The sequence below is a fragment of the Amblyraja radiata genome, chromosome 9 (genome assembly GCF_010909765.2).
Source record: "Amblyraja radiata isolate CabotCenter1 chromosome 9, sAmbRad1.1.pri, whole genome shotgun sequence".
Lineage (NCBI taxonomy): Eukaryota > Metazoa > Chordata > Chondrichthyes > Rajiformes > Rajidae > Amblyraja > Amblyraja radiata.
Window position 1 is genome coordinate 17,923,522 of NC_045964.1, and position 15,193 is coordinate 17,938,714.

General features: G+C 44.7%; 1 protein-coding gene across 1 annotated transcript in view; it reads right to left on the bottom strand.

The window, feature by feature from the left end:
- Positions 1–7,491: 7,491 nt before the first annotated feature.
- The window catches only part of LOC116977301 (pleckstrin homology domain-containing family G member 3-like), a 130,038-nt gene continuing 122,336 nt past the window's right edge, over positions 7,492–15,193 (bottom strand). Inside the window, exon 3 of the mRNA XM_033027798.1 lies at positions 7,492–7,982. Within this exon, the coding sequence (XP_032883689.1) occupies positions 7,492–7,982 (491 nt within the window). The remainder of the gene's footprint in view (positions 7,983–15,193) is intronic.

Sequence of the window (15,193 nt, forward strand, 5' to 3'; positions counted from 1 at the left end):
AGATCACAACTCCACGCAATAAAAAAATCCTTCATCCTCATATTTTTTTTAAAAATTAAGTTTCTCAAATCGGCCGATTCTGATCACTGATCCTCAAGAAGTAGAGGCTGTTTCTCCCTCAACTACCACTCATAATTTTGAACACTGCTTTTAAATCTTCCCTCAGTGCCGTACGTGCCCAAGACAACAATCTAAACTCCTGCAGCCACTCCAAAGAACTGCGGTCCCGCACATTTTGTAATTCCATTAAAGCTTCTCGTTGCCTTCTCCGTGCTTGGTAAAATGAAGCCTTTGTTTCAGCAAGGTTCAAAGGGCAATCCCAGTCTGATTTTTGCACGGCTGCCTCCCGAAGCAAATTAATCTGCCTGACGCAATGTAACAAAAAGCAGTTTCACCGAGCATCTGCACTGCTTACAAAGAATTTAATGCAAAATTGAAGGAACCCATTCTGTCGGACTTGATTGCAAAGATTAGATTGGAGTATGCTATGATAAAGGAAAGGAAAACACTTTTGCCTTATTCCACAACAGATTAACAGGGGATGTGATGCTGCTGGCCCTCCATTCTGCACTGGACCACTTGGACAATAAGAACATGTACGTCAGGCTGTTGTTCATAGACTACAACTTGGCGTTCAACACCGTCATCCCCTTCAAAATTATCAGCGACTTCCTCATCGGCAAACCATAATAAGTACGAATTGACAACAGCACATTAACCTCAAAGACCATCAACACAGGTGCATCTCAAAGCTGTGTGCTCAGTCCCCTGCCCCACTGTCTCTATACCCACGACTGTGTAGCCTCTATACCCACGACTGTGTAAACATGACTGTTTAACCTGTTCAGTGCCACCCCCGAGTACACTTGTTTTGGCTTAGTTTTGACTTAGTCAAGTCATCCTTGACCTAGAAACAAGATCTTGGCAGAGACAAGGTTAAATCCGGCAACAATACCACTGTTGTTGGACGAATGACAGGTAACGATGAGCTGGAGTACAGGAGGGAAATGGATCATCTGACTGAATGGTGGCAAAACAGTCTAAAGGGGCCGTCCCACTTGGGCGACCTAATCCGGCGAGTTTGCCCTCGACTCATACTCGCAGCATGGTCGACACAAGGTCGTAGGAGGTCTTCACAACTCTCCTTCATGCTCGAGAGTCGTCTCCGCATACTCGAGGCCTCAGCTAGGTTGCGGCGTTTTTTTCAATATGTTAAAAAATGCCCGCGAGTAAAAAAAGGTCGCAATGGAACAAATCGATACTTTTTTTTACTCGTAGGTTTAGTCGTAGTAGGTCGTCATGAAGGCAATCAAGGGGAGTCGAAGGTAATCAAAGATACCTTCGATCAAAGTCACAGATAGTCTTCATCATAGTTGAAGGGAGGTCGAAGGAGATCGAAGGAGATCGGCTTCACTCTCCACTATTCGGTGTCCAATTTTCCCGAAGTTAGTCGTAGCTAGACGAAGCTGGTCTTCCACATAGTCGAAGGAGATCGAAGGAGGTCTTCAACATGTCATTTTTTCAAACTCTCCTAAACTCTTCTAAACTCGCCAATTAGGTTGCCCAAGTGGGACAGCCCCTTAACTCCCCAACATTATCAAGAAGACCAAGGAGCTCACGAGGAACTACAAATGCTGGAATACTGAGAAAATTCAAAAAGTGTTGGAGGAACTCAGCGGGTCAGGCAGCATCTGTGGATGGAATGGACAGGCAACTTTGAGTCTGAAGAAAGGGTCCCAACCATTGCACCTCCACCCCACTCGAGATGCGGCCTAATCCAATGACTTCCTCCAGTACTTTGGGTTTTGCTTAAGACCAAGGAGTTTATTGTTAACTTCAGGAGGGAGAAGCCAGAGATCCATAAACCCATCTTCACCGATGGGACGGTGGTGGAGAGAGTTAACAGCTTCAACTTCCTGGGCTTGCATCTAGCCGAGGATCTGTTCTGGTTGATCTTTGCAACAACAAAGCAAGCTCATTAATGCCTCTTCTGCCTTTGGTATTTTGATGAATACTCTATTAAACCTCGACATGTGTGGTAGAGAACATACTGACTGGTTGCATCGTGGCCTAGTTCAGCAACTCGAATGTTGGAACGAACAGGAAGGAGACGAAAGAGAGAGGTGGACATTGCCCAGCCCATCATAAGTACTGACCTCCCCACCAGTAAAAAGGCCCATAGGAAGCACTGCCTGAAAAAGGCAGCCAATATCATCAGACCCAACCCTACCCCGGCCATGCTCTCATCTCGCGACTACAATAAGGGAGTAGATACAGGAGCCTGAAAACCGTCACCTCCACAGATTCACAAGCAGCTTCTTCCCAGCAACCAACAAGCTCTTGAACACTACACAACATAAACCACAGCTTCTTCAGTTTCAAGATACAGTGCGGAAATAAGCCTTTCTGCCCACTGAGTCCATGCCGGCCAGCAATTCCCGCACACTAACACTATCCTACACACACTAGGGACGTTACATTTATACCAAGACAATTAGCCTGCAAACCTGTACGTCTTTGGAGTGTGGGAGGAAGCCGGATCTTCCCGGAGAAAAAATGCACAGGTCACGGGGTGAATGTTCAACACTGTACAGACAGCACCCTTAATCATGATTAAACCCGGGTCTCTGGCACTGTAAGGCATTAACTCCACGGGGGACAGGTTCCAGTTTTCACTTGGGTATGTGAGCTCCTAATATAGATGGAACAATGTTTCAGGCTGCTTGGTCACTCCCTGGTTCAATACCAGCTAGGAAGCAAGCTTGGGTTATAGGAGCAGAATTAGGCCATTCAGCCTATCGAATCTACTCTTGCATTCCATCAAGGCTAAACTATCTTTCCCTCGCAATCTCATACTCCTACCTTCTCCCCATAACCCCTGACACCCGTACTAATCAAACATCTCTCAATCTCCGCCATGGGGTGCCTGGAGGAAACCCACAAGGTCACAAGGAGAACGTGCAAACTCCACACAGACAGCATCTGAAGTCGGCATTGAACCTGGATCTCTGGCGCTGCGAGGCAGCAGCCCGATTAGCTATGCCATTGTGGTGCAGATGTTAAACCAAGACCTCACCTCCTGGACAAAATGAGGCAAAACATTCAACGGCACTATTTCAGAGAAGAAATGTCAACGCCTCATGAGGAGCTGAACAAAATCCCCAGACGGCATTGTGTGTAGATGGTGGTAATGATGGGATGGGGTGGGAGCCTGACGTGTACAAATTGTTGCATTGTGTAAGTTACAAAGTGACTGCCTTTAAAGCAACTTTATGGGCCACAGACCAGTCCAAGTTGTCCCGAAGGCAAGGAAATAACCTGCATTGAGATCACAGTTTCAGTGATCGTTTAGTCACAGAAAACCATCAATCCTAGTTTTCCCCATATGGCCTCACTCATAGATCACGCAAAGGCAGACAAATAATAGTCTCTCCACTTACTGGTTAGCACACGAGAGCTTGTCACTGTACCTTGGTACATATGACAATAAACTAAATTAAAAGTCTCATCGCAGGAACCAGCAATGAGTAGTTGAACTAAAGTTTAGTGGAGGGTCCACAACTATTGTGTATGCATATGGAGCTTCTTGCTGTACATACCTATTTTATCTTTCTAGATATTGGGGAAAAAAACAGGAATGGATTTAGTCCATTAGGAATCTTAACACAGACATTAGACATCTTGAAGTTTGTTCAAACTACTTGGGATTTACACAATGGGAATGAATGGTAAAGGACAATGCATTGAGAGTGTGGAGGTTTCCCACCATCCCTGCTGCATATATACACACAGTTTAGAACAGGCAGCTTGTCCATGGGAGGATTTTATAAGTTTCACAGTAAGCTGTTGGAAACATGCACTGCACCCTATGGTATTGCAAGATCTTGGGATGTTTGCAATGGTGAATTGAAAGTTACACATCGCAAGGGTGTGAAACTCTGGTGGTTATTGCTCTCTCACCGAGACAGAGACTAATGAGCAATACAAGAGGTAAGTTACGCCAGTTGTCTTCACACAGTTAGGGAGTGTGTATGTTTAGCTTTGATTACTTTTCTAAATAGTTTGGTCTGACCACATCTGTTCTACCTCCCCATTGCAACACAAGTGTCATTTACTACATATTGCAGAACAGACAGAAGCATCAAGATGCTGAATGGACTGTTTACAGGTGACAAAAAAGAACAATTCCTGGCCAATGCAAGTTCCCATTGATCCCCAAAATGGCAGATCACAAAAACAAAATGGCAGTCCACAAAATAACCACACGCATGCTCAGTAACCAGCTATCAGCATAATGCAGTGAAGGCATATCTCGATCCCATTTTTGCCATCTGGTGAGAGGTGGCATTTGAGGAAGCAATCACTGACCCCAAGAATCAATACATCGTGCTGAGCGTCACGGTGGAGCAGTGGTAGAGTTGCTGCCTTACAGCACCAGACACTCGGATTCGATCCCAATTATGGGTGCTTGTCTGAGTTTGTACGTTCTCCCCGTGACCACGTTGGTTTTCTGAGTTTGTACGTTCTCCCCGTGACCACGTTGGTTTTCTTGGTTTGGTATAATTGTAAAGGAAAGAACTGCAGATGTTGGTTTAAATCGTATAATTGGTATAATTGTAAATTGTCCTCAGTGTGATTAGGATAAAGTTAGTGTGCGGGGATCGCTGGTCAGTACAGATTCGGTGGGCCGAAAGGCCTGTTTCTGCGTTGTATCGCTAAACTAAACTAAGTTATTAAACTTCTCACTTCCCAGTATCCAGGTCATTGGGGATTGACTCCTATCATTGAACATCACTGCTGTCTTCGGAGCCAGTGTCTGGGGTTCCTGACCCAAAGGAGCAAAACCTTCTCCACGAAGACTTAGCAACCACTCCCTCCATACTTGGGGTAACTATCTAGCTCAGGTTTATTCCCTGCACAAAAGCATGCTGCTGCTTCTGTTGCTGCTGCATTCACAATGCACAACCTCAGCAGTGATGCAAGCTTACATGAATCAATGTGGGTCTGCTTTGACTGGAACTAAAACATCACAATACTCATTGGAATGAGTGACACACTTCTTGGTGTTGTTAAGTGTACAACTTATTGGAAGTTTGTGCTTATTGGAATGAACGGTACACGAGGCACTGATCGGGTCACTCCAATAGGGCAGCACGGTGGCGCAGCGGTAGAGTTCCTGCCTTACAGCGCTTAAGCGCCAGAACCCGGGTTCGCTTCCGACTACGGGTGCTGTCTGCCCATGACTGCATGAGTTTTCTCCGAGATCTTCGGTTTCCTCTCACACTCCAAAGACGTACAGGTTTGTAGATTAATTAACTTAGATCTGTATACTCGGTATAAGTATAAATTGTCCCTAGTGTGTGTAGGATAGTGTTAATGTGCTGGGATCACTGGTCAGCGCGGCCTCGGTGGGCCAAAGGGCCTGTTTCCGCGCTGTATCTCTAAACTAAACAAGGCAACACAAACCTGGCATCTGTAAACATTTTAATCAAAAGGATTAAACTAAATCCTACATCACAACTAAATCCTACATTCTTGAGGCAATCAAATTTAGCTCTAACAATGTCTGCAAGACCTCAATTGTTTTTCCATAATCAAATCTGGGTTCTACTCTCCAGCCAATACCACACCCACGTTTTGAGTGTAATAATCATTCAACGTTAACGAGTTTGAACAGGAGTCACGTGTGCTCTTCGACAGAATAATAGATTGCAGTTTAAATGTGATCAAGGTCCTGGAGTTGTATGGGTGGAGTGGGGCGGCTATCTGTTATGAATCAGTACTGATATGCTGGAGAGAAGGTAGGCCATAGCTTTGTGTATCACCAGCCACTGTAGCACAACATTCCACCACTGGGCAAGGAGAACAAGAATTATCTTCTTTCGATAGAACAAATGCTGGAGTAACTCAGTGGGCTAGGCAGCATCTCTGGAGAGATGGAATGGGTGATGTTTCAGGTCGACACCCAGACTGAAGAAGGCTCTCGACCCGAAACGTCACCCATTCCATCTCTCCAGAGAGGCTGCCCGTCCCGCTGAGTTACTCCAGCATTTTGTGCCTCCTTCGATTTAAACCAGCATCGACTGCAGTTCTTTCCTACACAAATCTATCTTCGGCTCAACGAACATCCTGCATTCTGTCACAGGATGGTAAGCAATAATAGGGAAATTTACAGATCGAGTATAGAGTTTAGAGGTACAGTGCGGAAACAGGCCCTTCGGCCCACCGGGTCCGCGCCGACCAGCGATCCCCACATTAACACTATCCTACACCCACTAGGGACAATTTCTACATTTACCAAGCCAATTAACCTACAAACCTGTACGTCTTTGGAGCGTGGGAAGAAACCGAAGATCTCGGAGAAAACCCACGCAGATCACGGGGAGAACGTACAAACTCCGTACGGGCAGCACCCGTAGTCGGGATTGAACCCGGTTCTCCAGCGCTGCATTAGCTATAAGGCAACTCCACCACGGTGATGGTGGCGCAATGCTCATGTGTTACCGTCACTCCCCTGTCTGGTACAGGAATCCATTGATTGTCCCCGTTTCACTCCGAGGAGCTTGTCCAAAATGGATGAAGTCAGCTGAAACGTACTGAGGGCACTGAGCAAACAGCCTCAGTCATTGGTAGCGCTGCAAAGGAGCATTCGAAGGCTGTGTGTGATTAGAGTCGGGTGCAGGGTAGAAAGCCCACCACCAGGGATCGCATGTGGGCCCCAGTGAGAGGTCTGGAAGATGTCCCAGAGGAAACAAGGTCGAGGGTTAACAGTAGCCAACAGAAAAATGCCTATGATAGACACAAAATGCTGGAGTAATTCAGCGGGTCAGGCGGCATCTTTGGAGAAAAGGAATAGGTGACATTTCAGGTCGAGACCCTTCTTCAGACTCTCAATCTGAAACGTCACCTATTCCCTTGTGTCTGTCTTCGGTGTAAATCAGCATCTACAGTTCCTCCCTTCAGAAAAATGCCTCTGTCTGCTGAGGGATATCTTGCAATCCGCGAATCATAACCAAACAAACCTGACCGAGGAATCATATTTCTCACTGTAAACTAATCCTTCCATCATCCAGCGGTTCATCTAGATTAAAGCACAGCAAGCGGTCACTTGCCCAGCACAGCCGCCCATCTCATTCAAAGAGCAGTCCAATGGGTCTCACTCGTGAGACTTCCCAGACCACCTGAAAGTTTATCTTTATCAATGCCAGCCCAACCCATATGCAAAACAAGGATGGCAGAATTGCAGAATAATAACTGGAACTATTCGGACAGGCAGCGTCCATGGAGACGGGAGCAGTGTTGAGGTTCCAGGTCAATTACTTTTCAATGGAATACAAAGACAGTTCTGGTGAGAGGTTGTTGACTGGAAATATTATCACTACTTTGTTCTCCATGGCTGTTGCCTCAACTTCTAGCCTTTCTTAATGACAACATTATTCACATCTTGTAAAGCATCTCTGGTTTGCTGTTGCATTTTATTTGCAAGTGACCTCAATTTGCCTCCTGCTCTGTGGGGTTTATACCATAAGTGGAAATGGTGCAACGTAATTTACCCACCTCAATGATGCTCCTCAGATCTTGAACATACATTCGCTCGGTCTCGATTATTTCCATCACCACCCTGTCCACGTACGACAGTTTGGGATTAGGGGCCATGGCCCTGGTTGCGATGGGGGACATGGGGTGTTGACGGAAGTTGATGTTCGCCCGCTCCACCAAGTTGTTGTTGTTGTTGTTGCGTTCCCGCTCGGCCTTGGGCATCCGCGGGGGCGGTGCCAGCTCCACGCCTATGTCAATGCCCGCCTGGGCCATGGTCTCCAAGGGGGCACGGAAATCCTGCAGGGAACCCAAGGAGCTGGCACTGGCGGGGCGCTCGTAGTCAGAGCAGTCTGTGTTGACTGATGTGGAGCTGGTGGAGATGGTGACTGTGGACGTCCTGTCATGGCTGCTCAAGGAAGAGGTGGAAGAAGTCCTGGGAGATTCTGGAGGAGACGAGAAGGGAAAAAAAGTAGAATTTGTCATTCTCTTAAAGCTTACGAGCACACTGCAAAAAAGACCTGGCTTAATAGACAAAGGGTCACAAGCTAGTTTCATTATTAGATCCATTGGTGATTGGAGTGCCCAGGAACAGACTGCTGCATCTTCAACCCAGTCAAATCAACCCATGAGTACAATAACCAATGCTAAACCTCCATTTATAGCACATCATCAGAAAAGGCATGCATATATATATATATCACGCCTTGTACTATCCTGGAGTCCAACAAAGTATTTTTGAAGGATAGTTACTGTTGCTACATAGGAAATGTTCCTGCTAATTTGGGCTCCACAAGATCCCATACTTGAAAGCATGATAATGACTGCATCATCTATTTAAGTACCGTTGATCAAGGGATAACTATCTTGACAAGACCCGGGGGTAACCATCCTTGTTCTTCTTCTAATCAAACCCTGCGTGTGTTGAGGGGTGCTGTGTGGAGATAGTCATCTCTCGAGATGGTCCCTCCAACATTCAAGCACTCCGCCAACTAAGGGGCGGCACGGTGGCGCAGTGGTAGAGTTCCTGCCTTACAACGCCAGAGGCCCGGATTTGATCCTGACTACGGGTGCTGTCTGTACAGAGTTTGTACATTCTTCCCGTGACCATGTGGGTTTTCCACGGGTGCTCCGGTTTCATCCCACATTCCAAAGACGTGCAGGTTTGTACCAATACTAGGCTAAATGTATATATTTTTAAACGTTTCCTAAAACAGAAAGTTCATTTCAAGTTCTGTTTGATTGGTTTTGGTAAAAATTGTAAATTGTCCCTAGTGCGTGGGATAATGCTAGTGTACGGGGATCGCTGGTCGGCATGGACTCGGTGGGCCAATGGGCCTGTTTTGGTGCTGTACCTCTAAAACTAAAACTGAGAGGGGAAAGATTTAATAGGAATCTGAGTGGTAACCTTTTCACTGAGGATGGTGGATGCATGAACAAGGTGCCAGAGGAGATAGTTGAGGCAGGTAACGTTTAAGAAACATTTAGATCGGCACATTGAAAGGTCAGATTTAGAGGGATATGGGCCAAAACACAGGCAGATGGGACTAGTGTAGGTGGGACATGTTGGCCGGTGTGGGCAAGTTGTGCCGAAGGGCCTGTTTCCACTCTGTATCACTCTATGGTTCTATAAAACTCACCAGAGTGTCAGCCTGGATTATGCGCTGGAATCTCTAAAGTGGGACCCCAGGCTACACTGCCTTGATTCTGACAAGTTTAACTTCATCAGAGACCCTTCATCAGAAGAAGAGCATCACCCATTCCTTCTCTCCAGAGGTGCTATCTGGCCCGCTGAGTTACTCCAGCATTTCATCTCTCTACATCACTATATCTCTCATTTCCCTCGACCGGCAGTCTGACGAAGGGTCTCAACCTGAAATGTCACCCATTCCTTCTCTCCAGAATTGCTGCCTGTCCCTCCGAGTCACTCCACCATTTCTTGTCTATCTTTGGTGTAAACCAGCATCTGCAGTTCCTTCCTACACAAGTTTAACTTGCATCCCATACCTGGCCAGCAGCTCACCCCTCGTCCCAGACCATTCATCACGCACGTTACTCTGCACTACTCTGTATACCCCCCTGCACTCCACCCAACATCACTGTTCTCAGCAGCAAACATTGGCTCCTGCTGTCAAATTCAAAATTCTAATCCCCGAACCTCCTCCCCATTCAAAGCCACAGAAAACCACAACTGGGGAAAATGAAGGGCGTTACTTCAGCATCCGTTAAGCTGCGGAAGGTGCAGTTCACCTTGTGTGACACAAAAACATATCCTTCATTAAAGTCTTTCCCTGATCTCCTTAACCCATTTTCTGTTCCGTTTAGGAGGATTACAGTGGGGGAGGAGGCTGTGTACTACACTATGCCTTCCCTGTACTACACTGCTAAGCTCCGGCCATCGTTCAGCATTGGAGACCCACAGGGGCTTTGTGAGACAGGACAACAATAAATGCTGGTAAAAGCAGGCGAGATCTCGTCCCAGCTTGGAGGGAGGCAGGAGAAGGGATATCTGCAGTTAGATTAGACAAAGAGATTACTGTACGCAAGCATTTAGGTCCTGAAATGTGCGAGGAAGTGATCAACCTCCACCACGGCTCAACCTTCCGCCACCACCCATCTCCCGCCACCAACCCACCTCCCCTCCCATTCCTTATACACACCTCATACTTTACTGCAGATGCTGGTTAAAACCGAAGATAGGCACAAAAAGCTGGAGTGACTCAGTGGGTCAGACAGCATCTCTGGAGAAAAGGAATAGGTGATGGTTCGGGTCGAGACTCTTCCTCAGACCCCAAACGTCACCCATTCCTTTAGTCTGACCCGCTGAGTTACTCCAGTTTTTTGTGTCCATCTTCATACTCTATGACCCTACGACTGGGAGTGTCTCGAACTAGAGGTCAGAGCCTCAGAATTAAAGGACATTCTTTTAAGAAAGAGATGAGGAGAAATGTCTCTTGTCAAAGGGTGGTGAATCTGTGGAATTCTTTGCCACAGAGGGCTGTGGAGGCCACGTCAGTGGATATTTTTAAGGCAGAGATAGATAGAATCTTGATTAGTACGGGTGTCAGAGGTCATGCGGAGAAGGCATGTGAATGGGGTTAGTAGGGATAGATAGATCAGCCATGATTGAATGGCGGAGTGGACATGATGGGCTGATTGCCTAATTCTACTCTTATCACATATCACGACCATATAACCCACAATGGCTCCTTGTGCTGTTGAAAATTCTAACCCCACCCCCCGTGATAGATTTGAAAACACTTTACACCATCATAGCACCCAATCTGAAGTTGAAGAATCATAAAGAAATACCATTAATACCTCTACTTTCTGAGAAGTTTTGCGGAAATTTTGTATGTCAAAGCGGCAGGGCTGCCAACGTTGGGTAAGAGTTGGGAGTGAGAAATTGCGAGAGACCAAGCCCGAGGGAGTGTAGCGACAGGGGGTGGAGGGAGGGTATGAAGCTTTTGCATTTTTCAGCTTGAAATTGTGCAATCTGGTGCATACCGTAGCGAGTCTTTTAACTTGCACTTGAATGCAATACTTATGCTTTAAATTGGATTAGCTATAAGGTTAGGCTAAATTACATTCCGAATTACACTCCACAGTAGAGCCAGGCTCTGATCAACAGGTGCAGCACATGAATGATCTTAGTGCATTCATGTATGGAAATCAGATTATAATCAAACACTTTGCCCATGTTGATCACTGCACACCTGCTATTACTCCTGACCCTGGCTCCAGTTGCATACCTTCTCTCATTCCTGACCCTGAGTCCAGCCTTACACCTGGCCCCCTATTCTACCCTGATCATAGCTGCTTACCTGCTTAGGTTCCCAGTGCTGAACACTCCCATTGTCCGAGCTTTGACTGCACACTTAGTACTATTCCAAACCTTGACTCTGGATGCACACTTGTCCTTGCTGCTAGCCCCTCTGCATTGACAATATATCTGGCCAACACATTAAGCCCCATATCTGACCCCCTGGACTTAACCTATTGCATTCAAGTCCACAGGTGTTTATCTAATGTGGTAGTCTTTTATGGGGCACTTCATTGTATAACAAAATTTGCTACATCCATAGGGTTCAGTTATCTAACATGCTAGTTACTTTGTCAAAGAAGTCATCAATTGGTTGAACACAATTTCTCATCTATAAAATTATATTCACTCAGCTGTATAAGTATTCTGTTACCATTTCCTTCATTTTCCTAACAACTGTCGTGAAGTCATTTTCACCCCCAATATTTTCAGTATTTTGTTGTCTTCCTCTTAGCTGGGACTTTTCCGAAATGCAAAGTCCAATAACAATATATATATATATTTAAGCAATAATATTCTATTAAATGTGATCCTGAGAGTACATAATATTTTCTGATGTATTTATAACACAACAATGATAAACACATCTTTGCTTTGATGGCACCTATCAACATGCATACATTATTATATTACAGTTAATATGTACCAAAGGCAAATTTTTGTCCCAATGCTCCCCATTCCCAATTAATTTTACATTGAAGTGATTGAAATCCATGTGAAGTTTATATAGCATCAGAAAAATAAAACCTCCATTACGTAGTTGGTTGGAGTCAGTATCAGCACAATTACTATATTAAACTGAATCTTCAGATGTCCTGGTGCAAGCTAAAACTAAAGACAAATAATAACCTCCTCACACATTCCCCTGCAAGTATCTTTGTCACTCCTTTAAAATATGCCTCTTTCTTCTTTGAACAAGCTCTTAAACATCGCATCTGAATCAGTTTCCATCTGATTACACTCCTTGAGGATGTTCATCTACGTGTTCAATTAATAAAACAATGAGATTGGGGACATTTCTATTCAACCTGTCAAAGGAATTTGGGGGGGGGGGGGGGGGGTAGGGGTTGGAAATAGTCACTGTGGTAAACAAACATAATAGTTCAGAATCTGAATCACATTTTATTCGCCAAGTATGTTTTGCAACATACGAGGAATTTCATTGGCCAGGTCAGTGTGACGCAAGCAGTTGATATTAGTTTTGAAATTCTCGTTCATCACAGAATTTCTCACGACAGAGCGTGAGAAATTTGTGATCAGCGTGAGAGCGTGAGAATTGGGAAAATGCGTGATTCTCACGCTCAATGCGTGAGAGTTGGCAGCTCTGAAGAGGACTCTCTTGAACAGGTGTAAAGTAGAGAGCATATTGACTAGTTGCATCACACTCAGGTTCGGCAACTTCAAACACCCAGGTCCGAAGACAACTACAAAAAGTGAAGACTGCCCAGTCCATCACGAGTACTGACCTCCCCACCATAAAGGCCTCAAACAGGCAGCCAGCATCATCAGAGACTCACGCCACCCTGGCCATTTCACTCTTGCCATCGGGAAGAAGATATTGGAGCCTGGAAACTGTAACATCCAGGTTCAGGAACAGCTTCTTCCCTACAGCCATCTGGTCATTAAACACTACAACCTCTAAGTAAGCTCTGAACTACATAGACGGAGAGCATTGGTTTTGTCTTTTTGCACAATATATATACATATACATGCACACAGAACTTTTTGTTGATTATTAAATTGTTTTACAGAGTACTATTTTTACATATTCTGTTGTGTTGCTGCAAGTACGAATTTCATTCTTCTGTCTGGGCCATTTGACAATAAAACTCTTGGCCCTTCTTCAATGAATCATGCATTCATTTATGCAACCACATTTTTTCACTTTTCACCCACACGCAGACATTTTTCCTTCTTCCAGGGAATATCCCATTTCATTTTGAAACTTATGAATGAAATTGTGTCGACACTATTTTAGACAGTAAATATCAGATCACAACAAGTCAACGCACAACATGGGGTTTCTATTGTGCCTTCGGATCCTCTGCCAACAACCACCATTTGTCCTTGACCCATCTGCCCGTAGAAACTATTGAGGTAGAATAAGCAGACTCAATTTTGTTTTTGCCTTTTAACGTGCCAAAATGTTTAACTGCCATTAAAATATTTTTGAAGGTCACTCAGTGTAGAAACTGGAGAACTGCTGCGGTCAGTTTGAGCACAGCAAATGCCATGAACACGAGGTGATAATCAACAAAGAACATCCAAGGCAGGAAAATATTTGTCCAGAACACCGCGTGAAATTTGCCACTTTCCTTTGAAAAACAAAGTACTGTCTTTAACCACCACCTGAGATCATAAGACTGAGCCACAACTAAAAAGGTTTTCATTTGCTCTTTATGACTGTTAGATAGCAGGTGTGTTTGACTAAGGCACAGCGTTTGGAAGACGGAATTAAATAAAAGGTCAAAGACAATCCACTTCCTCTTTGAAATCCTCGTGGTCACATGATACAACAATCGCTACAGAAATGATTCAATCATTTGGACTATATTGGACCCGGATTCAAAACAAGGATGGCCCCTTTGATGAAAGCTTTAGCCATCATAGACCAAAATATTACTTCAATGTACAGTGCCCTCCACAATGTTTGGGATAAAGACCCATCATTTATTTATTTGCCTCTGTACTCCACAATTTGAGATTTGTAATTAAAAAATCACATGTGGTTAAAGTGTCAGATTTTATTAAAGGCCATTATTACACATTTTGGTTTCACCATGTAGAAATTACAGCTGTGTTTATACATAGTCCCCCCATTTCAGGCACCATCGTGTTTGGGATACATGGCTTCACAGGCGTTTATAATTGCTCAGGTGTGTTTAAATGCCTCCTTCAAGCAGGTATAAGAGAGCTCTCAGCACCTAGTCTTTCCTCCAGTCTTTCCATCAACTTTGGAAACTTTTATTGCTGTTTATCAACATGAGGACCAAACTTGCGCCAATGAAAGTCAAAGAAGCCATTATGAGACTGAGAAACAAGAATAAAACTGTTAGAGACATCAGCCAAACCTTAGGCTTACCAAAATCAACATCATTAAGAAGAAAGTGAGCACTGGTGAGCTTACTAATCGCAAAGGGACTGGCAGGCCAAGGAAGACCTCCACAGCTGATGACTGAAGAATTATCTCTATAACAAAGAAAAATCCACAAACACCTGTCCGATAGATCAGAAACACTCTTCAGGAGTCAAATGTGGACTTGTCAATGACCACTGTCTGCAGAAGACTTCATGAACAGAAATACAGATGCTACACTGCAAGATGTAAACCACTGGTTAGCTGCAAAAATAGGATGGCCAGGTTACAGTTTGCCAAGAAGTACTTAAAAGAGCAACCACAGTTCTGGAAAAAGGTATTGTGGACAGATGAGACGAAGATTAACATATCAGAGTGATGGCAAGACCAAAGTATGTAGGAGAGAAGGAACTGCCCAAGATCCAAAGCATTCCACCTCATTTGTGAAACACAATGGTGGGGGTGTTATGGCCTGGGCATGTATGGCTGCTGAAGGTACTGGCTCATTTATCTTCATTGATGGAACAACTGCTGATGGTGGTAGCATAATGAATTTTGAAGTGTATAGACACATCCTATCAGCTCAAATTTAAATAAATGCTTCAAAACTCATTAGCCGGCAGTTCATTCTACAGCAAGACAATGATCCCAAACCTACTACTAAAGCAACAAAGGAAGCTAAAAAATGGTAAATTCTTGAGTGGCCGTCAATCACCTGATCTGAACCCAATTGAGCGTACCTTTTATACGCTGAAGAT